The 27,891-nt window shown below is 35.9% G+C and overlaps 1 protein-coding gene across 11 annotated transcripts in view; it reads right to left on the bottom strand.

Moving 5' to 3' along the window:
* Positions 1-27,891, bottom strand: part of EFCAB3 (EF-hand calcium binding domain 3) — a 349,923-nt gene that overhangs the window by 252,264 nt on the left and 69,768 nt on the right. For all 11 annotated transcript variants that reach the window (XM_081576514.1, XM_081576515.1, XM_081576519.1 and 8 more), the window contains exons 14-19: positions 23,095-23,169; positions 17,379-17,522; positions 12,651-12,722; positions 9,017-9,160; positions 7,960-8,031; positions 217-339 (exon numbers count right to left, since the gene is read on the bottom strand). In XM_081576514.1, coding sequence (XP_081432640.1) covers positions 217-339; positions 7,960-8,031; positions 9,017-9,160; positions 12,651-12,722; positions 17,379-17,522; positions 23,095-23,169 — 630 coding nt within the window. The remainder of the gene's footprint in view (positions 1-216; positions 340-7,959; positions 8,032-9,016; positions 9,161-12,650; positions 12,723-17,378; positions 17,523-23,094; positions 23,170-27,891) is intronic.

The raw sequence follows: 27,891 nt of genomic DNA, 5'->3' as shown, positions 1-27,891 counted from the left end.
GGACAAGATTACTTGTTTCTGTTACTCTTCTCCAAATAAAGAATATCCATACATTTTCTGAAAAAGTTCCAACAATTCACAGTGACCAATATATCAATATAGTTTCATAACAACCTCCCTAAACATACAGTATTCTCATTCCTTTTTAAAAAATTTAGGCAGTGTGAACAGATATACTCTAAAAAAGGAAACCTGAGAGGTAACTGAAGTACTCACCATCTGTTGTGGAGTTTCTAAGTTGTTTTTTACTCAAAGGTTTCTCCAAGGTAGATAAAAAGTCTTTAACTGCAACTTTCCCATCAGAGACACTATTAACAATGTTCCAAGAATCTTCCGTTCCTAGAGAGAAAGAGAAAGACGACAAAATGTGAAGATATTTAATTGGTTAGTCCGTTCAAATAAGCACATAACAACTTGATTTGGGTAAAATATATTCACTTTCTAGAAATCCAAGTCTTGAGGTTTTTGTGTCTGCAATATCCTTCAAACCGAAAGCTCCACAAAATTTATAGGTCTAAATGTTTATATTAGAAAACAAGAAACATCACAGTACTTCACCTTTTTAGTTCAACCCATGAAGCTAAACAACAAAAACAACAAAACAGCAAAGTGAACCCAAGGAAAGTAATGCTATAATTGGGGGGGAAAAAAGCCCTTTTTCTCCTTATGCAGTGTTTGGAAAGAATAATGGTGATGTTGGTAAGATGCTAATAAATTGATATTTTATTAAACTAAAGTATTATTCACTTTTTTGGTTATGTGAATAATCTGTGTATGAGTGTGTTCTATATTGCTAACTTCTATTTTCGGTTTCATTAGTTTCTGACTACTATACTGGGGAGAGGGTGATTGTTTTGCTGTTTTGTTTATGCTGCTGGTTAGCTGCATGGGTTGAACATTTAAGATAAATTATTCTTAATTTTCTTATTTTTAATAAAAGCATTTAATGATATCAAATTTCCTGCAAGACTGTTTTTTATCACATTTTGTATTTTGATATATTTTGTTTTCACTGTCATTCATTTCTAAAATTTTTTAAATTTCTACTTTAATTTATTTAGCCCAAAGCCACCTTGAGCTTCCCAGGTGGCTCAGTGGTAAAGAATCTACCTGCCAATGCAGAACATGAGTTTGATCCCTGCGTCAGGAAGATACTCTGGAAGAGAAAATGGCAGCCCACTCCCGTATTCTTGCTGAGATAATCCCATGGACAGAGGAGCCTGGTAGTTTACGTCCATGGGGTTGCAAAGAGTTGGACACAACTGAGCACACATACATTTATTTTTAACCAAAGAATTACTTAGAGCATTTGTTTGCAGTCTTAAAAGCAAAAATTTTCCATATTCTTTCAAAAATAATTTTTGTTACTACCTAATGGTGAGTCTATGTGGTCTGAATGACTACTGATATTTAGAATTCATTGAAATTTTTCTTTGCAGCTTAAATATCACCTATTTTCATGAATGTTCCATAGGCATTTAAAGAGAATGTGTTTAGGATATGAAGTACTATGTCTGTTTCTTAAATAAAATTTGTTAATATTGTTACTTTAATCTCAGTCTCTTTCAATCTATCTCTCATCTTTCTCTGAAGATTTATGTGTTCAGCTGAAAGTGTATGTGTATATATATATGGTGTTGTCCTACAGGCATTATAATAAGTCTAACTTTTATAAAGCATTTTATGCTACAAATTTATTGTATTTCTTCTATCTTTTTATGGTATGAATATAAATCTAATTTATTGTTTATGATTTTGTGTTTGTATAGACTATATTTTATTTAACCATTCCCCTAGTGATGGACACTAGGTTACTTTCATTTTTCCTCCCATAAACAATGTTACAATGAGCATTCTTGTACATCTCTTTACAGGAGACTTCTCTGGGCTATTTACCTAAGACAGAATTATTGAGTCCTAAGAAATATCCATACTTAATTTGACAAGTACTTCCAGCTTGCTATGCAGAATGACTCACTATACACTATTTTACCTACCCAACAGCAATTCTTGAGTATTCCCACCTCTCTTCATATACATATTTAGCCACTTGGGTTTCTCCTTCTGTATACTGACTTCTTATATACTTATTTTCCAACGAATATTTTTCTTTCTAATACTGAGTCACAGAATTTCTTATATATTCAAGATTTTAATTTTTTGTTAGTCCTAAAAGTTGTAATTATCTTCTTCCAACCTATTACATATCAGATAATTTTTTACAGTCCTTCATTTTATTATCATAAATGCTTCATCGTGATATAATCAAATCTTTTTTACTCATGGCTACACTTTTGGGAATATTATTTATAATAAATTATTCACAACCATAGGCAGAATATTTTCTTCATCAGCTTTAATGCTTTACCTTTTAGATTAATTCATTTGAAGATTATTTTATATATGGTATGAAGTAGTAATCCAACTTCATTTTCTTCCATACAGTGAGCCAGTTTTCCCATGTTGTTGTTGTTCAATTGCCCAGTCATGTCTGACTCTTTGCAACCCCATGCACTGCACCACACCAGGCTGCTCTGTCCCTCACTATCTTGATGTCATCTCTATCATGTGTCAAGTTTCTATAAATAGGGGTCTCTGCTGGATATCTATACTGTGATGCATTGGACTACTTGTAACACTTCATTACAATAGTATTTTAATATGTAAAGCAACCTAAATTATTCTATTTTCAAAATGGCCTTGGCTATTCATAGACCCATAATATTCCAAAATAAATACCAATAAATACCAATCTTTCCCTTTCTAAACACACCAAGGAAAAAAAAGGGGGAAGAGGGCCCAAATCAATAAAATCAGAAATGAAAAAGAAGTTACAACTGAAGCCACAGCAATATAAAGGATCATGATTTTACTGTATGGAAAATTATGTGCCAATAAAATGGGCAACCTAGAAGAACTGTATACATTTCTAGAAACCTATAATCTCCCAAGACTGAATGAGGAAGAAATGGAAAATATGAACATATCTATTTCCAGTAAAAAATTGAATCTGTAATTTTAAAAACTCCCAACAAACAAAAGTCCAGGATTGGATGGCTTCACAGGTGAATTCTACTGAACAGTGAGAGACGAGTTAATACCTATCACTATTTCAAAATATTGCAGAGAAAGGAACTCTACCAAACTCATTCTATACAGCCACCATTGCCCTGATAACAAAACCAGAAAAAGACAGATTCAGTGCAATTCTTATCAAAATACCAATGGTATTTTTCACAGAACTAAAACAAATAATTCTAAAAGTTGTGGGGAAATGCAAAAGACCCTTCAAACAGCCAAAACAATCCTGATAAAGAAGAATAAAACTGGAGACATCACAATTTCTGATTTTAAACTATACTACAAAGTAATACTACGAACAAAGCTAGTGGAGGTGATGGAATTCCAGTTGAGCTATTTCAAATCCTCAAAGATGATGCTGTGAAAGTGCTGCACTCGATATGCCAGCAAATCTGGAAAACTCAGCAGTGGCCACAGGACTGGAAGAGGTCAGTTTTCATTCCAATCCCAAAGAAAGGCAATGCCAAAGAATGCTCAAACTACCGCACAACTGCACTCATCTCACATGCTAGTAAAATAATGCTCAAAATTCTCCAAGCCAGGCTTCAGCAATATGTGAACTGTGAACTTCCAGATGTTCAAGCTGGTTTTAGAAAAGGCAGAGGAACCAGAGATCAAATTCCCAACATCCGCTGGATCATTGAAAAAGCAAGAGAGTTCCAGAAAAACATCTATTTCTGCTTTATTGACTATGCCAAAGTCTTCGACTGTGTGGATCACAATAAACTGTGGAAAATTCTGAAAGAGATGGGAATACCAGACCATCTGACCTGTCTCTTGAGAAACCTGTATACAGGTGAGGAAGTAACAGTTAGAACTGGACATGGAACAACAGCCTGGTTCCAAATAGGAAAAGGAGTACATCAAGGCTGTATATTGTCACCCTGCTTATTTAACTTATATGCAGAGTACATCATGAGAAACGCTGGGTAGGAAGAAACACAAGCTAGAATCAAGATTGCCAGGAGAAATATCAATAATCTCAGATATGCAGATGACACCACCCTTATGACAGAAAATGAAGAACTGAAGAGCCTCTTGATGAAAGTGAAAGAGGAGAGTGAAAAAGTTGGCTTAAAGCTCAACATTCAGAAAACTAAGATCATGGCATCTGGTCCCATCAGTTCATGGGAAATAGATGGGGAAACAGTGGAAACAGTGTCAGGCTTTATTTTTTTGGGCTCCAAAATCACTGCTGATGATGACTGCAGCCATGAAATTAAAAGATGCTTACTCCTTGGAAGGGAGGTTATGACCAACCTAGATAGCATATTTAAAAGCAGAGACATTACTTTGCCAACAAAGGTCCATCTAGTCAAGGCTATGGTTTTTCCAGTGGTCATGTATGGATGTAAGAGTTGGACTATAAAGAAACTTGAGCGCCAAAGAATTGATGCTTTTGAACTGTGGTGTTGGAGAAGACTCTTGAGAGTCCCTTGGACTGCAAGGAGATTCAACCAGTCTATCCTAAAGGAGATCAGTCCTGGGTGTTCACTGGAAGGACTGATGCTGAAGCTGAAACTCTAATACTTTGGCCACCTCATCTGAAGAGTTGACTCACTGGAAAAGACCCTGATGCTGGGAAGGATTGGGGGCAGGAGGAGAAGGGGACGACAGAGGATGAGATGGTTGGATGGCATCACCGACTCGATGGACATGGGTTTGGATAATCTCCGGGAGTTGGTGATGGACAGGGAGGCCTCGCGTGCTGCGATTCATGGGGTCGCAAAGAGTCGGACACGACTGAGCGACTGAACTGAACAAAGTAATAGTAATCAAAATAGTATGGTACTAGTACAAAACAGACATAATTCAATGGAACAGAATAGAGAGCCCAAAAATGAACCCACATTTATGTGGGCAATTAATCTATGACAAAGGTGGGAGAATACACAATAGGGAAAAGACACCCTCTTCACTAAATGGTGTTGTGAAAACTGAGAAGCTATATGTAAGAAATCAAACTGGACTCCCCTCACATGATGCAAAAAAATAAATTCAAAATGAATTAAATACTTAAATGTAAGATCCAAAACCATGAAGCTTCTAGGAAAAACATAGTTAGGATGTTCTTTGACATAAGTCTTTGTAATTTTTTTTGGACATGTCTCCTTATGCAAGGGAAATGAAAGCAAAAATAAGCAAATGGGACTAACTCAAACTAAACTAAAATCTTTTTGCACAGTGAAGGAAGCTATCAACAAAATGAAAAAGCTACCTACTGAATGTCAGGTGATATTTGCAAGTAATATTAATGTATCCAATAAGGGTATCCAAAGTACACAAAGAACTGGTATGACTCAATGCCAAAAATATAAGCAAACTCATTAAAGAACAAGCAGAGGATATCAATACATATTTTTCCATGGAAGACATCCAGATGACCAATAGGCAGATGAAAAGATGTTCAACATCACTAATCATCAGAGAAATGCAAATCAAACCCACAATGAGATATCACCTCACACCTGTCAGAATGGCTGTTATCAAAAAGACAACAAATAGGGGCTTCCCTGGTGGCACAGTGGTAAAGAATCTGTCCAATGCAGGAGACACAGGCTCAATCCCTGGTCCAGGAAGATCCCATATGCTGTGGAGCAACTAAGCCATGCACCACAACTGTTGAGCTTGTGCTCCAGAGCTCAGGAACCACAACCACTGAGCCCACGTGTGGGAACTGCTGAAGCCTGTACACCCTAGAGCCTGTGCTCCGCAACAAGAGAAGCCACCACAATGAAAAGCCCACACACTACAACAGAGAGTAGCCCCTGCTTGCTGCAACTAGAAAAAAGCCCTCTCAGCAACGAAGAGCCAGCACAGCCAAAAAGTAAATAAATAATAAAAAATGAAGACCAAATATTATTTTTTAAAAAGACAACAAATAAGTTTTGGCAAGGATGTGGAGAAAAGGGAAATCTTCTGCACTGTCAGTATGTAATTTGATGCAACCACTATGGAAAACAGTATGGAGGGTTCTCAAAAAACTAAAAACAGTGCTACCATTATGACTCAGCAACTCCACTCCTGGGCATATAGCCAAAGAAAACAAAAACATTAATTAGGAAAGACATATTCATTCCTTTGTTTACTGGAGCATTATTTATAATATCCAAGATACGGAAGCAACCTAAGTGCCCAGCAATATATGAATAGACAAAGTAGATGTGGTGTATATGTACAATGCAATATTACTCAGCCATAAAAAAAGAATAAACTCTTGTAATCTGCTGCAATATGGATGGACCTAGATGGTATTATGCCAAATGAACTAAGTCATACAGAGAAATACAAAACTGTATGATTTTAATTATATGTGAAATCTAAAAAAAACAAACAAGAGAAATAAACAAAAATCACAAAAATATAAACAGATTTTTAGATACAGGGAACAAATAAGTATTTGCCAGAGGGGAAAGTTGTGGGGAAGAGAAGAATATAGGTGAGGGGAATTAAGAGGTACAAACCTACAGTTATTAAAGAAATGAGTCATGAGTATGAAATGTACAGTGAGCGGAACATAGTCAATAACTATATAGTATCTTTGTGTGGTGATAGGGTAATTAGAATCACTGTGGTAATCAATTTGAAATATTTAGAAATATCAAATCACCATGTCATGTAATAGGAATTAACATTGTGTTGTAGGTCAATTATACTTAAAAACAAACTCATAGAAAAGGATATCAGATTTGTGGTTACCAGAGATGGAGGGTGGAGGGTAGTTAAAGGTACAAACTTCCAGTTATAAGATAAATAAGCACTAGGGATGTGATGTGCATCATGATAAATATAATTAATGCTGTATGTTATATATGAAAGTTGTTGACAGTAAACCCTATGAGTTCTCATCACAAAAAAATATTATTTCTATTTCTTTAATTTTGTGTCTATATGAGACATGAATGTTCACTAAACTTACAGTGATAATTACTTGATGTATATAAATTAAATCACTATGCAATACACCTTAAACTTATATAGTGCTCTATATCAATTATACCTCTATAAAACCAGAAGAAAAAAAGAATGAGGTAGCTTATAGAATACAATAAAATATGGAACAGTATCTAAGATACACTGTTAATTTTTTAAAGCAAATTATGGAATATTATGGGCTTCCCACAGGTTGCAAGTAGTGAAGAGCCCACCCACCAATGCAGGAGAGCTGGGTTCAATCCCTCAGTAGGGAAGATCCCCTGGAGAGGGCATGGCAACCCACTCCAGTATTCTCACCTGGAGAATCCCCATGGACAGGGGAGCCTCATGGGCTACAGTTCATGGGGTTGCAAAGAGTTGGACACAACTGAAGCGACTTAGCACACACACACACATGGAATATTATGGGCATGAGACTGAACCCAGGTCTCCTACATTGCAAGCAGATTCTTTACCATCTGAGCCACCAGAGAAGCCCAAGAATACTGGATCAAAGTGATCTAATTTTAAAATAATAATTTGGAATACACAAATATTAACTTATCTAAAGGAAAAAGCCTAAAAGGATATTTACCAAATATTAACAGGAGTTTTCCAGATAGTGACATTACAGAGGCTACACTTTGTATTTCTTACATTTCTAGTCATTAAAATTATAACATTTAAAATATTGCCTTTAGTATATAATACAATTTTCTTATTTTGACTATGAAAAAGATCAAGACCTTATTTTTTCCTAGTCTTTTCCATCACAAATGCACAATTCTTAAATGAAAAAAAAAATAGTAAAGTTTATCATAATTGGAAGTGCTCAAATATACATGAAACAAACATTTGTCACAGATACCACAGATAAGATTAAGCATCCAGCATAGTGTTTGACTAGATGACCGCTGAATGAGTCCTGAGTTGCTTTTTAACAGTTTACCGTAAAGATCTTACCAATAAAATTGGAAAATTTCTGGGTGTCACTCAAAGTCTTCATATAATCTTTAACATTCACCATGTAGTCTTCTGGAAGGAAAAGAAAGAGAAGTCACAAGCAAGAATTAGTGGACAAAGTAATATTAAAAATACAGTATCAGACTTCTCTGGTTGTTCAGTAGTTAAGAATATGGTTGTCTAGTGGTTAAGAATCCACTTGCCAACTCAGGGGATCCCTGATCTGGGATATTCCACAAGATGTGGGACAACTAAGCCCGTGCACCACAACTACTGAGCCTGTGCTCTAGAGCTCACCAGCTGCAGCTACTGAGCCCCCACGCCACAACTACTGAAGCCCAAGAGCCTTTAGCCCATGCTCTACAACGAGAAGCGACTGACAAGCCTGTACACTGCAACTAGAAAGCAGCCCCTGCTTGATGCAACTAGAAAAAACCTAGGCACAGCAACCAAGACCCAGTTCAGCCAAGAATAAATTTATTAATTTAAGGGTATATATATATATATGCACATATGTATGTGTATATATATAAAATATCAAAATCAGCATACTTTTATATTGAAACTTTTAAAGCTTTAATTTATTCTTGAAAGTTTTATTTACCAGATACTTTGGATTCATTTTCATCCAAAATGCCTTGTGATAAGACTGTAGATACATCAGCTCTGTGCAAAAAAACTAAAATACCAAGAAACTTTTAAAGTCCAGTAACTTCACTCTGCCCAAAGCAACAAAGCTAGGATTTCTACTCACAAGTTCTGAATTCAAACTACTCTTCAGTCACTAAATTAAGATATATCTGAGGAGAGAGGATTACAACAAGCCCACTCTCCACAAAATTTCAACCAGCTTGTTAAAATTATTCTAACTGCAAATGAGGAAACACTTCTTTTCAAAGATAATATTTAAAATAACAAGCAAATACCTATAGATATTTGCTCAACAAAGGAACTGAATTTACTTAAACAAAGATCTTGCACTTTCTTTATAAAGAATGTCCTACCAAAACCAAAATGAGACAAACAAAAAACCTGATAGAAGTATTTAAATGCTTACCAGAAACAAAATCTGACTGAAGGATTTTCTCTACCTCTTTGTTAGGTGACTTAATTCCAATATTTCCTAGAAAACCTTCTAAGTTCTTCCCAGGTATCATGTCATCTTCAGGCAAATCAACAGCTAAGATAGTCTCCTGTGACTCTAGAAACAAAAAGAAGTTATTTAGTAACTGATCTAGCCTCTGAATTTAAAAGCAGTACCCATCATTAAAGGCTTTTGTCAGTGGCAACCCATGGTTTATTATCACATCCTGAATTAAGGAATAAGAAATCTCAATGAAGAATCCAGCCTTCAGGAAATGCTATGTCCACCAGTATAATATGCAAAGAGTTCTTGATCACATTTCTCTGGTGCTAATATAAAATTGGCATAACCAAAATGATTCATATAGCTGAATTTTTCACTACAGTTACACAGAAGAGTTATTTTACCGGGCTTCCCTGATGGCTCAGTGGTAAAGAATCTGCCTGCAATGCATGTAACCTGGGTTCAATCCCTGGGCCAGGAAGATTCCCCTGGAAAAGGGAATGGCTACCCACTCCAGTATTCTTGCCTGGAAAGAGGAGCCTGGTGGGCTACAGTCCATGGGGTCGCAGAGTCAGACATATGGAGTTCTAATAGTAGCAAGCAAAATTAACTTTATTTATTGAGGTGAAATAAATTTCAGAATGAAAACTGTAAAATATGAAACACAGTATCACAAGGGCTCATTCATCTTTTCTCTTCAATTCTACCAAGAGTTAATTGTACTCTAGCATCTGGAATCTTGCTTCATGTCCAGCCTTTTCAAAGGAGGCAGTGTTAAGTCAGATACATCTGCATTCAAATCCTGACCCTGGAATTTGTGACTTGGAACTCTGTGACCTTGAGCAAATTTTTACTGCTTAGCCCCTCTATAAAGCTCAGTTGTCTTATATGTAAAATGAAATTGTAATAGTATCTACCTCACAAGGTTGATGTGGAGATTAAATATGAAAATATACTGAAAAACATTTAAAACAGTGTTAGACATATCAGTTCAGTCAGTTCAGTCACTCAGTCGTGTCTGACTCTCTGTGATCCAATGGACTACAGCATGCCAGGCTTCCCTGTCCATCACCAACTCCCGGAGCTTGCTCAAACTCATGTTCATCGAGTTGGTGATGCGGTCCAACCATATACCAAGGGTTTATTAAGTGTCATTATTAACAGCAATAAAAATAATTGCTATTTTTATATTATTAAAACCAACAGGAACTGGCTACAAATGGTAATCACAGCTTCTTAGTGCCTTAGATCCTGCCTCACTTCCTGTCCCCCTAACATTATTAGGAGACAACTGCAGATGGCAATTTGAGTTTTGCCAACACCTAAAAACCTGTATCAGCTCTTCTTTGTCTTAACCAAAATTTAGTTTCCTTTAAAATACTGTTTCCTTGCATAATCATCTTGAGTACAGTCTATTCATCCTCTCATGTTCCATATATCATCAGACCAGGAACAGAGCACCATTCTCCTGGTTTTCTGCTGCTGTTTTGAGCCTATTTTAGTCCAACTTCAATCAAAATTTATCGCTCCCCTTTAAGGTTCAAGCCTGATATTCAACTATGCCACCCCTCTGACACCATTCTCTATTACTTTCTGATCACTCCTTCATAGTCTGTAAGGATTTTGGCACATCGATCATAGTATTTCCTCAATCCTATATCCTATTTATCATCCAATGACAATAAGGATGATCCTAACAGAGCACCATGACTTCTTAACTGCCAACAAACCTTCACTTTCTTCCAAAGTCATCCACACCAATGGCTATTCTTAATCCTCATCATTACCTAGCATTGCCTGCCTCACCCCTAATATCCTAAACTACAAGACCAGACACTGACCATAATCCTTTAAGACTATATGTGTCTTTGTTGAAGGGAAGTACAGAACTTTGCACATTATGCCTCCTCTGCAGGCCCCTCCAAGTTCACGAGTGGACAGTCGAGACACAGTGAACTAGCCTGATCAGCTAGTAATGGAGGGCCTGCTATGTTAACTCTTTTCTTCTTGGGTAGCCCTTGTTTACCCTTCCCTGTAGTTATTGGTCTTATATTGCACTGACTGGCAGATTCCAATGCCACTTCCCTAGTCCCTGTGACCATTCCCAAGATTCAGGTACCTAACCTGAATCTATCTGTTCTCCTTTCTCAATGGCTTAATTTCAACATTTTTTTCTTACCATCTGAGCCCTGCTCTCTGATTTCAAAGTTAACTACCATTTGCTAAGCAGGTAATATGTATCTAATAACTATGCTTTATATGTATTTTTGCAGTTGATCCTGGCAACTCTATGAGAAACACAATGTTTTCAGCATCCTTGCTTTAAAGATGAAGAAATCAGAATGGCCTATAGTGAGTAGGCAGCTGCTGCTGCTGCTAAGTCGCTTCAGTCGTGTCCGACTCTGTGCGACCCCATAGATGGTAGCCCACCAGGCTCCCCTGTCCCTGGGATCCTCCAGGCAAGAACACTGAAGTGGGTTGCCATTTCCTTCTCCAATGCATGAAAGTGAAAAGTGAAAGTGAAGTTGCTCAGTCATGTCCGACCCTTAGCGAACCTATGGACTGCAGCCCACCAGACTCCTCCGTCCATGGGATTTTCCAGGCAAGAGTACTGGAGTGGGATGCCATTTCCTTCTCCGGAGTAGGCAGCTAATAAGTCAAAAAACCACACACCCGTCTCTTAGCGTACTCCACAGCCCATGCTCTTTTCTACTACTATGCAGTTTCCTATTGCTCAGCTAATCTAATTAACTACTACACTATGTTGATGCTAATTATGTCATGACCCAGGTAAAATACTTATATGTAAACAAGAAAATATTAAATACATTTCTTAACCTAAAAGAGAGCTCTAGTGGTGGGTATTTCATATGCCAAGAATGCCTATGTATTGAAAATCTATAAGGTATACTGTCTACTTCTTTGCACACAGAAATGACTCTGCATTGTTTCCCTAGCATTTGTCTGAGTTGTCGTTCTTTTCACAAGAGTGCTCACTGAGCAAATAGTCATTTGAATGGTTAGTAATACTGTTTTAAACATATTTTCCAAACAAAAAAGGACATAGACTCCACAAGTACTATCTTCATTGGTTTCAGTCCTACATCTTTAACTTTTAAACCAAAATGGAAGTCAAATAATAGAAAACCTGTGCCACTGAACTGCATGGTCTGTCTGATATTTAACAAAAACTAAAGAAAGGAACATGAGAAGTGTCTATTAAAGAAGTAAAAGATTTATGAGAAATTATATAATATAGAAGCCTATACACAGGATGGAGCACTAAGTCTGAGGCTTAAAATGATATACAGAATTTTCATATATGGAAAAATTTTAAGGCCAGTAGCTGACTCTACATATAAAATCCTAAAAACAAAAAGAGTTAAAAATAGGTTTAAGCGGATCCCTTTCTACAAAAAAACCTTTTTTATTTCATTAAGAAACCTGTCAACTTTTAATCAAAACCAAGCTCTGCCTACCTATAAATAGATCAATGCCAATATGTTAACGAGAAATTAGCACACCCAGAAAAGGTAAAAAACAAAACCAAAGGCATCCCTTCAATAAAAATAAATTTAACAGTCACAAATAATCCAGTACTTACCTTCTAACTTGGAGGTATCATGCATTTCCTTTACCACTTTTGCAAATTCTTCAATTTGTACTTTGTCATCTTCTATAAGAAAAACATTTTAAATAAATCAGCCTCACTAGGCAAAAGTTGGATCCAATAAAGCAATTTTTGAAAATGTAAATTATTTGATGTACTCATAAGAATTATATTTCCTTTGTATATTGTTGAGTGACCAAAGATAAATTTTATGGAATGAATAAATCTTATGGCTGCAGAAATCAGGCTGAGTTTTTCATTTCCAATAGTCAAGAGAAACTATGCAATCCATATCACTAGAAATAAAACTAAGAGACAAATCTCAATTTAATTTTAGCCTTTCAAATGTTTGAAGATAAAAATACTGTAGCAGATGTAAAACTTTTTCCAAAGTCAGATGGTTCTGTAGCTAGAATTTCTGATTGATGTTTACACCTATTTCTTACACAAAATTACATAAGTACTAGATTACAAAGTCAAAGTGACAAACACTTTGTTTTCTGAGTCTGGAACAGGGAAAATTAATCCAAGGATTTAGAATTACTATAGTTAATGATCATAGACTAGAATATAGTATAAGCAGAAAGTGTATCAACAGCAGATAAGACCTTGCCTAGAGCTTAAATATATAGCTACAAAGGCCAAAAGGTAAATTAAAAGGTGTTTAATATCACTAATCATCAGCAAAATACAAATCAAAACCACGAGATATCATCTCACATCTGTTAGGGTGGCTATTATCAAAAAGAAATAACAGATACTGGTGAGGATATAGAGGAAAAGGAACCCTTATACACTTGATTGGAATGTAAACTGGTACAGTCATTATTTTTAAAGCACAGTGGTTCCTCAAAAAATTAAATATAGAACTACCACATGATCCAATCATTTCCCTTTTTTTTATTATATATACATGATGGACTATTATTTAGCCATAAAAAAGAAGGAAATTCTGCTATTTGTGACAACAAATAGTCTCCTGTGGCTCCCACACTGTAGGCAGATTCTTGATCTCTGAGCCACCAGGGAAGCCCCTTAGTAGGGCCCTACATCTCCCTAACTATAAGAGCTCTGGCTTAAATATGTCAGGTATCTCTCTGATGTGGGAAGACAGGGTAGAAAAGGATACAAAGAGTTTGTATATCCCATTTCCCATGATTCTTTTATATTGTTACTCTGGGTAATCTCCTACCAGCCTCATATCAACCAGCAAGGCAAGATAATCAAATTTTCTAAGATTGGTTACAAAAAGACCTTCTCAATTAAGTGTCTTCAATTTATAGCAGCTTAAAGACCAGCTTAAAGTAAGCAGTAGGCATTGCGGCTCAGTCACCTAAGTGGAGATCCCTCTGAATGCAGGACATATATTCAAACACAACTAAATTCAGGCATTTAGAATTCTAAAAGAAAGAAAGGAAAAAAGCAAACAAACAAGGAGCATCTGAGGGCACCAGGTGCCAATAACACTAGCAGGTGCTCTAACAAAATCTGCATCTAGGGTTGGGCCTGTTTACCAACGGACACAAATCTCTATGACCTATAATTCCATTTGGTCCTTAAGTTCTTACCTATGCTGAAACAGAAAAGCAACCACAGGTTTTAGAAAAGTTTCCTTGGGTACATTTAAATATGTTCTATGAAAAGACACGTGGGTAGATTTTGGAATTTGGTGCTCATTCTTTGCTAAACTACCAACACAAGGTTAACCACAATTACCAGGTTTCAAAGTTAAAGCCTGAAATAAATATTCAGACCTAACTTGAACAAGTATAAACGAAAATAGCAATATCACAAAGACATGTTCTGAATCCGGTTGTCAAGCCCAAAAGAAAAGAAAATTATTTAGCTAATTTCAATCCCATCAGAGGTCTGAGTCAGGAGAAAGAGAACAAATACATCTCAGTTTAAGTTTAAAAACCTAAAACAAGTAAAGCTGGAGAAACCAGAAGAGAAGAGAGTATCTGAAGTCTTTATGCTTGGCTACAACTACAATGATTTCCTCCATGTAATTCCTAGTCTATGGATTCAGTCTCTCACATTCCCCTTAACTATTTTCCACATCATCTTGACATATTTTGGCTCAACCTCAACTCTTTTCATTTAGGTCTTTCATCAGAAACAGGGAGGGACTCAAAAGCTATATAACTTGATATTTGGGAAGCATTTCTGAATTTGCCAAATGATACACACCTTTTCTACTTTTCAATGCCTTTTTCTAATCATCTAAAAATTAATTTTTTCATTTTAAATATACTTTAAAATACTGAGGAGTCAATATGGAATACCACCAACAGCCAGGAAGTAATTCACTTAGAGGGAACCTAAACCTGTTTTTTTTTTTTTTTTTTTAACATACCCTGGTCAAATGATTTTTTCAGGGCAATAATTCTTAAGTTCTTTCTCATATTTCTAAGGATATGTTGAGATGCTTTAGCAGTTCACTTGGTCATTTTACCTACTTTGGTCAGAGGAACTCAACTTTTATGTTTTATACATTGGGGTACTCTGCAAGACTTCATTTGGAACAAAAGAATTCTACTGCTTTAACAGCACCAAATATAAACAAAAACCAAAGATAAAGAATTTCAAAACTTTGCAAACCACGATGTCACTAGTGGTAAAGAACCCATCTGCCAATGCAGCAGACATAAGAGACGCAGGTTCAGTCCCTGGCCTGGGATGATCCCTTGGAGAAGTGCGCAGCAATCTGCTCCAGTACTCTTGCCTAGAGAATCCCATGGAGAGAGGAGCCTCTCAGGTTATAGTCCACAGGGTCAAAAGAGTCAGACACGACTGAAGCGACTTAGCACCCATGTACACTAAAATAAGAACCAAATGACTTTGTATAAAAGGATTAAAGTTAAAAGAAGAAACAGTATGACAGATGAAGTCCACATATAGTTTTCAATATCTTGTATATATTTGGATTTAGATGGTAAAATAATCTACATTTTACATACTATATTTTTGCTTCACAAGTATATGATAATGAATAGGATACAATATATGGAGCTTTATTACCACAATAAGTGGTTTTATAGATAGCTGAGTTATTTTTATAATGCATAAAATGGTTTATTGGTCTGATTAAAATAAATGCTATATAATATTTTCTCTGGTACCTGTTGCCCACAACTTCCATTCACTGTATCAAAAGAACCTTAAACTTTGCCACAGAGGAAAGAGAGGGGGAAAAATATCTCTACTACCAGAAAATTACCCTTCTGTTTAAATCAACCCTTCTCACCTCATATATCCCAATAAAGAAAACAATCCACATGCCTAAAGTCTAAAATTACCAGCCTCTTAAAATTAAAGGAGAAAAGGGGGATAATAACAGCATGACAATTTTTGATTAAGACCCCAGACAGCATGCTTATGTACTAGGCTAGTCCTGCATAAACATTCCACACAAAAGAGAATAAAAATACATTCGTAACTTCAGGGTACTAAGAATATGAGAGAGTAGAAATGATCACATGTAGCTATGGACTCTTTCTTTCCTAAATGCAGAATATCAGCAGTATATAATGGAGTATTTATTTTAAAATTTTAATCTATTGTCTTTTTTTATAGTATTTTTGTGAACTTTTTTTGTTTTGTGTGAATCTTTTTTCAATTCCTAATGAGGGACAGGTTATAGCCACCAGCAACTGCATTTTCCTAGCAAATTAAATAAAAGCCTGTTTCAACCAAACAACACGACTATCCCAGGTAGTATTAATAAAACTGGGATATAAACCATTTCCTAACTCCCTGTGTTCACTGGGATATTCCATTTTCCATTAACATATTATGGAACTTGAAAGTAGTCAAGTAACGAAGCAGGACCCTAATCAGGCCTCCTGCCTTCCCAGGACAGACCACCACCTCCATATCCTCCACTTGCCTTTGATGTGTAGAAAAGCTTTACTCTCCTAGGCCTCAAAGGCTGGCTCAAGAGTAAATGATTATGAAATGTGAAAATACAAAAACAAAGCACAGCTAGCTGTTGGGCCAGGAAACTGGTAACAAATTTAAACTACAAACCAGTCACACAGCAGAGTCACTGAACTCCCAGTTCCCAGAAAGATATATTAATAGATCAGGGTCTAACACACATTCTCAAGTAGTTTTTACAAGAAGTAGACTTCATCAAATGAAAATTGCTGACCATAAGCATGTAGACCCCAGATAGGTTAAAGTCAGAGAGTTGATGATTCCTGAAATGCTATGCTGATCAAGTTAACCTAATCAATCAATACCAACCAATCTGAGAATCATGCACAAGCTGTTCATGCACCCTGTAGGCCCTTCCCTCACACTGCCGTTAAAACCTTTGACTCCTAACTGGCAACTTGGAAATGGTCTTAGGACATTGGTCTACCATCTTTCCAGGTTGCCGGCCTGAATAAAGCAACTTCTTCCATTTCCACCAACACTTTTCTCCTGACTATTGGCCTTTCAAGTAACAAGTACCCAAACTTGGATTCAGTTTGGGCTCATCCACTTACAGTCAATGTAACCGATCAAATATATTATAGATCAATATTTGATCAATGTAGAGCAATAATATATTAGATATTAATTATTTTCTATAGGACAGCCAAATAATATGAGCTTTCTTTGTATTTCCTAAATGTATATACTGGCATATCGACCTAATACAAGATACAAGGATAAATAAAGATTGGCAGAAGATAAAACCATATATCTTTTAATTTTAGTATTTGGAATACTCACCATCAGCGGTTGCTAATTTCAGTGCAGTTAGGAATTCATCCTTGTTTAAATTATTGTTCAAATTAGACAGAGTATTCCACAGGTCAGGAGCACTCATCTTTTCTTTGCTGAAATTGTGGAGGTTTTCAATAGTATCATGCAATACTAAAAGGTACATAAAACACATGTTTTACAACATTCTTGTTCAAGAAATTAATACAGCAAACTATTATCTGGAATAGTTAGGAAGTGAGATTTTTATGGTTAAGAAGAATGATAAATAGAGTATAACTTAATTGCCAACTTCCAAATATTAAAATACAATAAAATAACATAAAATTAAGTGTATGTTTGAAGATTCTAAAATATTTCAAGAACTTATAGTTCCCTATATAAGGAAACTTAGAAATAACTAAGCACCCCTAAATCATCATTATAAAGAATAACTTTCATTGAACTATAGATTTACAAAAGCCTGAATTCACAAACATGTCCAACTGATAAAACCATGAATTAAATAGCTTTTGCTCTGTATCTCCCCACAAAATCCTTTTCTGGATAACTATTTCCTCTTCACTATACCACTGCAGACTATGGAAGGAAATTTTGTTTTATTAAAATTCCAACAGAAAACCTTTGTAAGGTTTTAACAGGGCAGTGAAATTATTATACAAGTACAAAAGATTATTCTACTGCTATGCAGACAATGAACTTTCTGAAGATCAGGCAGTTAGGAAGCTTTTAAAAAATGTCAGTGGCAGCAGTTCACAGAAAAAATAACAGTGGCATCAACAAGGGTGAAAATGGTAGAGATGATGAGAAATGAACAAACATAGGATATATTTTGAGCATAAAGCTGAGAGAGTATTTAATGATGAACTGAATGACAGTCTAAGGGGGCTGGGACCATGAAGAACTTCTAGGTTTGAGACCTGAGCAGCTGGGTGGAGAGTAGGACCACTAGCTGAGATAGGAAAGACTAGGGAAAGAATAAGCTTGCTGGAAAACAAGAATTCTTTTCCATACACATTAAGTTTGAGATAAATAGGGAGTCAAAAGGATACAGGTATTACTTAAAGCAGTAGGATCACTCAGGGAAAGCCTTAGAGAATGAGACACAGAATGGAATCTGGGATCACACTAACATTTAAAAGTCAGCCAGAAAAGAAGCAGCCAGCCAACAAAACAAAAGAGGAAGGGACATATACAATGGAATATTATTCAGTGACTAGAAAATTCTGCCATTTGCAACCTTGAGGGTATTAAGTGAGGTAAGTCAGACAGAGAAGACAAATACTAGAAGATCTCACTTATATGTGAAGTCTAAAAAAGCAGAACTCATAGAAACAGAAAATGGGATGGTGGCTACCACAGCTTGAGGAGTCGGGGAACTAGGGAGATGTTGGTCAAAGGATACTAGCTTGCAATTAGAAGATTAGTATGCCCTGGGGATCTAATGAACAGCATAGTGATTGTAGTTAACAATACTGTATTGTATACTTGAAAGTTGTTAAGAGACTAAATCTTACATGTTCTCACCACAAAAAAGAAATAATAATGTGATGTGATGGAGGTGTTAGTTAACACTATGGTGGTAATCATACTGCAAAAAGTATACAAAATCAACACATTGCACACCTTAAACTTACACAATATGTCAATTATATCTCAATTTTTGAAAAAGGAAAAGCCAGTTAGATGAGAAGGAAATTAGGAGACTACAGTGTCACAGAAGATAGGGGGAGAGAAATTTTCAAGAAAAACATGTTAAAACCTGCTAGAGGTAAATAAGATAAAGACAGAAAATTGACCACTGCATTTAGCAAGACAAGATTTAACTTTTTGTAAAAAGCTAGTATGGAGGGGCAGGGCTTCCCAGGTGGTTCAGCAGTAAAAAAAATTCACCTGCCAATGCAGGAGACATAGAAGACTCGGGTTTGATCCCTGGTTATCCTTCCAGGTTATCCCAGGAAGATAACCTGGAGTAGGAAATGGCAACCTGCTCCAGTATTCTTGCCTGGAAAATTCCATGGACAGTAGGAGGCTGATGGGCTACAGTCTACAGGGTTGCAGAGTCAGACACGGCTAAGAAACTGAGCACACATGCAGTGTGGCGTGGCAAGGTCAAAAATCTGAATGGTGCTTTTAGAGAGAGAACTGGCAACATGGTAGACTGAGAACAGCCAGACTGCCCTTCGACCTCAAACATAAAACATATCTTAATGCTAAATTAAGAATATCCATAAATAATGTATTTGCTGAAGCTTATTTATCAACATGAGAAGCAGCCCAGTTCTTTGAGGGTGGCCACTCCACCATAGCTCACCCCTGATACACGCTAACTAGACATTTCTCCAAAGAAGACATACAGATGGCTAAGAGTATGTGAAAAGAAGCTCAATATCACTAATTATTAGAGAAATACAAATCAAAACCACAATGAGATATCACCTCCCACGTGTCAGAATGGCTATCAGCAAAAAGTCCATAAATAACAAACATCAGCAACGATGTAGAGAAATGGGAACCCTTGAACACTGTTGGTGGGGAGGTAATTTATTGCAGCTACTGTGGAAAACAGTAAGAAGGTTCTTCAAAAAGCTAAAAACAGAACAACCATATGTCCGGCAATTTCACTCCTGGGTATATATTTGGAAAAACCAAAAACACTAATTTCAAAAGATAGATGCACCTCAATGTTCATAACAACACTACTTATAATAGCCAAGATATGGAAGCAACCTAAGTGTTCATCAACATATGAATTTGTAAAGGAAAAAATGGCATATATATATATATACACATACACACATGCATGCATGCATGCAGGCTAAGTCACTTCAGTCATGTCTGACTCTGTGCGACCCCATGGACAGCACCCCATCAGGCTCCTCTGTCCACGGAATTCTCTAGGCAAGAGTACTGGAGTGGGTTGCCATTTCCGTCTCCAATATATATACATACACACACACAAATATACATACACACACACACACAATGGAATATTCAGTTCAATTCATTTCAGTCGTTCAGTAGTGTCTGACTCTTTGCGACCCCATGGACTGCAGCACACCAAGCATCCCTGTCCATCACCAACTCCCAGAGTTTACTTAAATTCATGTCCATTGAGTCGGTGATGCTATCCAACCATCTCATCCTCTGTTGTCCCCTTCTTCTCCTGCCTTCAATCTTTCCCAGTATCAGGGCCTTTTCAAATGAATCAGTTCTTCGCATCAGGTGGCCAAAGTATTGGAGTTTCAGCTTCAGCATCAGTCCTTCCAATGAATATTCAGGACTGATTTCCTTTAGGACTGACTGGTTGGATCTCCTTGAAGTCCAAGGGACTCTCAGGAGTCTTCTCCAACACCACAGTTCAAAAGCATCAATTCTTCAGCACTCAGCTTTCTGTATAGTCCAACTCTCACATCCATACATGACTACTGGAAAAACCACAGCTTTGACTAGACAGACCTTTGTTTGCAAAGTAATGTAACTTCTAAAATGTAATGTATCAGCATATTAAAAAATATGCTGTCTAGGTTGATCATAACTTTTCTTCCAAGGAACAAGCGTCTTTTAATTTTATGGCTGCAGTCACCATCTGCAGTGATTTTGGAGCCCAAGAAAATAAAGTCTCTCACTGCTTCCATTGTTTCCCCATCTATCTGCCATGAAGTGATGGGACCAGATGCCATGATCTTAGTTTTCTGAATGTTGAGTTTTAAGCCAACTTTTTCACTCTCCTTTTTCACTTTCATCAAGAGGCTCTTTAGTTCTTCTTCGCTTTCTGCCATAAGTGTGGTGTCATCTGCACACTTGAGGTTATTGACATTTCTTTCGCCAATCTTGAATCCAGCTTGTGCTTCAGCCAGCCTGGCATTTCTCATAATGTACTCTGCATATAAGTTAAATAAGCAGGGTGACAATATACAGCCTTTCCCGATTTGAAACCAGTCTGCTGTTTCACGTGCAGTTCTGACTGCTGCTTCTTGACCTGCACACAGATCTCTCAGGAGGATGATCAAGAGGTCTGGTATTCCCATCTCTTTAAGAATTTTCCACGGTTTGTTGTGATCCACACAAAGGCTTTGGGCATAGCCAATAAAGCAGAAGTAGATCTTTTTCTGGAACTCTCTTGCTTTTTCTATGATCCAATGGAAGTTGGCAATTTATCTCTTGCTCCTCTGCCTTTTCTAAATCCAGCTTGAACATCTGGAAGTTCACAGTTCATGTACTGTTGAAGACTGGATTGGAGAATTTTGAGCATTACTTTGCTAGAGTGTGAGGTGAGTGCAATTGTGTGGCAATCTGATCACATGGACCACAGCCTCTTCTAACTCAATGAAACTATGAGCCATGCTGTGTAGGGCCACCCAAGACAGATGCGTCACAGTGGAGAGTTCTGACAAAATGGAATATTACTCAGCCATAAAAAGAACCAAATTCTGCCACTGCAGTGATTTGGATGCACCTAGAGAATACTATGCTTAGTGAAATAAGTCAGATAAAGAAAAATACTGTATGATATCACTTTTACGTGGAATCTAAGAAAATAAAACAAATGAATGTATACAGTAAACAGAACCAGACTCACATATATAGAAAACAAATTAGTGGTTACCAGTGGGGAGAGAAAAGAACAGAGGGAAGAGACAAAATAGCTGTATGGGATTAAGAGATACAAACTTCAATGCATAAAATAGATAGCAACTAAGATACACCGTATAGCACAGGGAATTATAGCTATCATCTTGTAAAATACAAAAAATAAATGAATAAAAATCAAGATAAAAGAATAAAAACTAAAATAAATTCTATAGCAGCCACACAGAATGATCAAGTGGCTTACATAAAATCTGAATGAGTACACAATGTAAAAATATACATCCAGTCACTGAATGTGCTTGAGATGGTTTTACTAAAATTATTTTCTCTTGGCATTTACTTTAATTTTAAAAGTACTTGAAGAAAAAGAATTAGAAAGGAAATAATCTAAAAATGAAATTCCTAGGAAAAGTGTGACAAGCAAATAATACTTTCATCCAACTAATCAATTGGGCTTCCTTGTAGAGGAAACAAATTAACTTGATATATAAGGTAAAAATGGCTGTTACTTAAAGTGCACTATTTCCTAATATATGGCACAAAATAACACAATCCTACTTTTAGCACCAATTTTTAAGGTACTAATTTCATTCCATTTAAAATATACATATATGACCTTACATTTTTTTTATAGCGGGCTTCTTAGTAACAAAGACTGTCTTTTTCATTTTCAAACAGTGTCTTTAGCACTCTCACAGCTTAACATATAATCTGATACATAGTAATGGCTCAACAAATGTTATCGAATAAACTGAAAGATGAAAAAGATATGAACAGCTGAAACCAGAAATTTTGTATTATAGTGCTCGGCTATGATCACTAGATGGCATCACTTTCCCAAAGTAATAAAACATTTAAAATCGTCCCAAAATATGAATTTCATATATATGGTTCTAGCTCTATATAATGAAGTGTGAGGTTGAGTAGTAAGATTATGATAGCTTTCAATTCATTTCCATATGGAAGGTCTTCTAGATTTAGGAATCAGTAACAGAGATGATTAAGGTCAAACATAGCAGTAAGCCAACTACTTATTTGCTTGATGATCTTCAGGATGCCTAGCTCTTTTAGTGTATTACACTTTTCTAAAATCTGTCAAACTATTTAATCCACAAAAAGTACAAATTCTTACCTAATTTTTCAGAGAAGCGTTCTGTGTTGCTCATCATAGTACCAACAAATTCTTTAAAATTCACTTTTTTTGTTTCTAAAGGGAAAAGAACACATTTTCTTCAGTATTAACTTGAAGATTTATTGTGATAAATACTAAATTATGTAAAATAAGTTATATATTCAGGGAGATAACATAATTATATCCATCAGCTAATACTAACCACTAAAGATATATGGGTATAAGGTGAGAAAGCAGTTCAATTTACATGCAAAAACTAAGCCCTGAAAACACCAAGAAAACTTATCAAAAATTCTTCTAGTCACAAATGTACAACGTTTTTAACTTTAAACTTGTATTATCTTGACTTAACCTTGCAACAGCTCAGTAAGTATGTGGGCAAAGAATTAATATGCTGTTTATACATGTTAAAAAAACATGCATATATGATATGATTTCACAACAGATAATACAAAGTCAGGAATTAGAAGAGAGCTCTCTTGACTCTTGGCTTCTTCTACATCAGGCTAACATTCATACTAATATCTTTACTCAAGCATGCTACTGAAACAATTAAACATTTTAATAGTCACTTTATACCTTAAAAATTCTTCATAGTATCCCAATGATAATGAATAAAACATTTCTAAGAATTTTCCAAGGCCAGATATAAAGGTTTTACATAAATATGGTGAGTTTTTTGATAATCCTAGTCCTTTGCTTACCCCACTGAGAAAAAAAAATTCTAATACACTATAAAAAATACAGCACAGTATACTTTCCATTTTCAAGATTAAATATCCTTGAGTAGTTTAGTTCAAACAGCACCAAATCACTTTACATTCTTAGCCAAATTTTTTGAGACAAAAGAAGTGAGACCTTGAAAAATTCTGGGGGAATTCAGAGTTAATTAAGATTTACATTCCCTGACAGGAACATATAAATTTTCTACAGCAATAAATTCTGCTCTTTTATTTTATTATATTTGATACCCTGGTAGCTCAGACGGTAAAGAATCCACCTGCAATGAGGGACACCTGGGTTCGATCCCTGGGTTGGGAAGATCCCCTGGAGGAGGGCATATCAACCCAGTTTTCCTGAAAATATGTCACTAACCACCAGCTTCAGTCAACTCTGTGATCTTCTGAAATTCTGGCTTAGAAAGGTAAACTCCTAAATTTTGAAGGCAAGTGTTCAAAGAAAACACCAATAGTAAGATGAATTTTGGTTTTAACATACCAACGAAATATTAAAAATTTCACAAATGATATATATGAAAAGCATTGCCAGAATATTTAATTATATGAACATTAATAAGTTATAAAATCAAAGTATAAAATATGTGGAGAAAAAAGAAGAAAGAATCAATGAACTGAAATCACCCAATGAACAACACAAAGAAAATAGATTGAAATAAAAAAGAATAGAGTTTCAGGGACCTGTAGCAGTATAAAAAAATGATCTAACATTGTAAAATCAGAGTCTCAGAAGAAAAGAGACACAGCATGGCTAAAAAGGTACTCAAAGAAATAATGGCCAAACAATTTCCAAATTTTTAGCAACAGATATTAACCTACAGACCCAAGAAAATAAGTGAAACTCACAGGATAAAGCCAAAGAAATCCATGTCAAGACACATCATAATTAAACACAGAGAAAAAAATTTAAAAGTAGTTAAAGAAAAATGACACCTTACCTATAAGGGGGGAAAAAAACCTAATGAAGATTTCCCTCAGAAACCATGGACACCAGAAAGAAGTGGCACCATATTTTTCAACTGCTGAAAGAAAAGAACTGTCAACCCCAAATTCATACTTTGAAAAAAAATATCCTTCAGGAATGAAGGGAAAATCAAGATGTTCTCAGATGGAAGAAAATGAAGAGAATCTGTTGACACTAAACCAATGAATGGTTAAATGGAAGATGTTTAAACAGAAAGAAAAGGATAAAACAAAGAACTCTGGAGTATCAGGAAGGAAGAATAAAAACTGGTAAGCCAAAATATGGGTAATATAGTAGGCTTTCCTTCCCTTAAGTTTTTAAATCACATTTGATGGTTGAAGCAAAAATTATAAAACTGTTCAATATTCTTTTAAATATATGTAAAGGATATATTTAGACAATTATATCATACATGGGGAGGATAAAAGGACATAAGGATAGACAATATTTCTATACTTCATTTGATTGGTAAAATAATGACATCAGTAGACTGTGATAAGTTATGTATATATAATACCTGAAGCAACCACCAAAAAGAGATATACTCTAAAATAATATAGATAAATCAAAATGGAATTCTAAAAATGGGCAAAAGATTTGAATATATATTTCACCAAAGATACCTGAATGGCTAGCAAGCATATACAAAAATACTCAACATTATTAGTCATTAGGGAAATGAAAATTAAAAGCAAAATGAGATACCACTACACACTTATTATAACAGTTAAAATTTAAAAAAACCAAGTGTTGACAAAGATGTGAAGAAACTAGAATCTTTATACATTGCTGCTGAGAAAGAAAATGTTATAGCCACTTTGGAAAACAGTTTGGCAATTTGTTAAAAACCTAAACATAAATTTACTATACAGACTAACAATCTTTCTCCTAGGAATTTACCCATGAGAAATAAAAGCATATGTCCACAGAAAGACATGTATGCAAATATTAATTTCATTACTACTGATAAAAGTCACAAATTGAAAAAGTCAAATGTCTATGAACTTGTCAACCATCAACAAAACAGAGTATATCTATAAACTGTAATATGAATTTATCTATAAAAAGGAATGAACTATTGATACTTACTACAACATGAATTAACCTTAAAAACATTATGCAAAATGAAGGAAGTCAAATATAAAAGACATGTTTTATGATTTAATTTGTATTAACTGTCAAAAATAGGCACAATCATAGAGCCTGAAAGTAAATTACTGGTTGTCTAGGGATGGGATGAAGATTAATTACAAATGGGCATGAGAGAATTTTCAGGACTGATAGAAATGTTACAAACTGGATTGTGTCTACTTCTGGATATATAGCTAAAAGAATCACAGTAGCAGCCTAAAGAAATATTTGCATGCCCATTTGTATAGCACCACTATTCACAACAGCCAAATGGTGGAAGAAACACACATGTGCACTGATGAATGAATAAGCAAAATGTGGTGTACACATACAATGAAATATTATTCAGCATGAAAAAGGAAGGAAATTCTGACACATGCTACAACACAGATCTTGAGGGCATTATGATAAACAAAATAAGCCAGTCACAGAAACACAAATGCTGTATGATTCTACTAGGGTATCTCAAGTGAACAATTCACAGAAACAGAAAGTATTGTAGAATGATGATTTCCAGAGCTGGAGGGTCAAGGATGGGTAATTTTTATTTAACTGGTATAGGTATAGAGGTATAACTGCTATATAGATGAAGCACAAGCTGGAATCAAGATTGCCAGGAGAAATATTAATAACCTCAGATACACAGATGATACCACCCTTACGGCAGAAAGCGAAGAACTAAAGAGCCTCTTGATGAAAGTGAAAAAGGAGAGTGAAAAAGTTGGCTCAAAACTCAACATTCAGAAAACTAAGATCACAGCCTCTAGTCTCATCACTTCATGGCAAATAGATGGGGAAACAATGGAAACAGTAAGAGATTTTATTTTCTTGGGCTCCAAGTCACTGCAGATGGTGACTGCAGCCATGAAATTAAAAGACACTTGCTCCTTGGAAGAAAAGCTATGACTAAACTAGACAGCATATTAACAAGCAGAGATATTACTTTGCCAACAAAGGTCCATCTGGTCAAAGCTATGGTTTTTCCAGTAGTCATGTATGGATGTGAGTTGGACTATAAAGAAAGCTGAGCACAGAAGAATTGATGCTTTTGAACTGTGGTGTTGGAGAAGACTCTTGAGAGTCCCTTGGACTTCAAGGAGATCCAACCAGTCAGTCCTACAGGAAATCAGTCCTGAATATTCATTGGAAGGACTGATGCTGAAACTGAAACTCCAATACTTTAGCCACCTGATGTGAAGAACTGATTTATTTGAAAAGACCCTGATGCTAGGAAAGATTGAAGGCAGGAGAAGAAGGGGACAATAGAGGATGAGATGGTTGGGTAGCATCACCGACTCAATGCACATGAGTTTGAGTAAAGTCTGGGAGTTGGTGATGGACAGGAAAGCCTGGTGTGCTGCAGCCATGGGGTTGCAAAGAATCAGACACGACTGAGCAACTGAACTGAACTGAAATGAACTGATAAGAGTTTCAATTTTGTAAGATAAAAAGCTCTGGAGATTGGTTGCACAACAATATAAATGCACGTAACACTAAAATTACTGAAATGTACATTTAAGTCGGACACAACTGAAGCGACTTAGCAGCAGCAGCAGCACATTTAAAAATGGCTAAGATGGTGAGACTTACCTGGTGGTCCAGTGGCTAAGAATCTGCCTTCCAGTGAAGGAGATACAGGTTCAATCGCTGGTCAGGGAACTAAGATCCCATATGCTATGGAGCAACTAAACCCACGTGCACTGCAACTAGAGAAAGCCCACGCACCACAACAAAAGAAGCCCGCTTGTCACAACAAAAAAAGCCTGTGCTCCACAACAAAGACTCAGAGCAAAGAGCTAGAAGTGACCAAGACAGACACTACTTCACAAAATAGCAATGAAAGAATAACTGAGTTTGTGAATGAATGATTGCATGGTGAAGCATTCAAGAAATCGATTTACTAATAGCATCTTCAAGGAATCCAGAGATTTAAGCACTTACATTCATCAGAAATGACAAATGATA

The sequence above is a fragment of the Giraffa tippelskirchi genome, chromosome 3 (assembly GCF_054371585.1).
Source record: "Giraffa tippelskirchi isolate mGirTip1 chromosome 3, T2T-mGirTip1v1.2.pri, whole genome shotgun sequence".
Lineage (NCBI taxonomy): Eukaryota > Metazoa > Chordata > Mammalia > Artiodactyla > Giraffidae > Giraffa > Giraffa tippelskirchi.
Note: the sequence above shows the minus strand (reverse complement) of the source record. Positions and strands in the feature narration are given on the sequence as shown.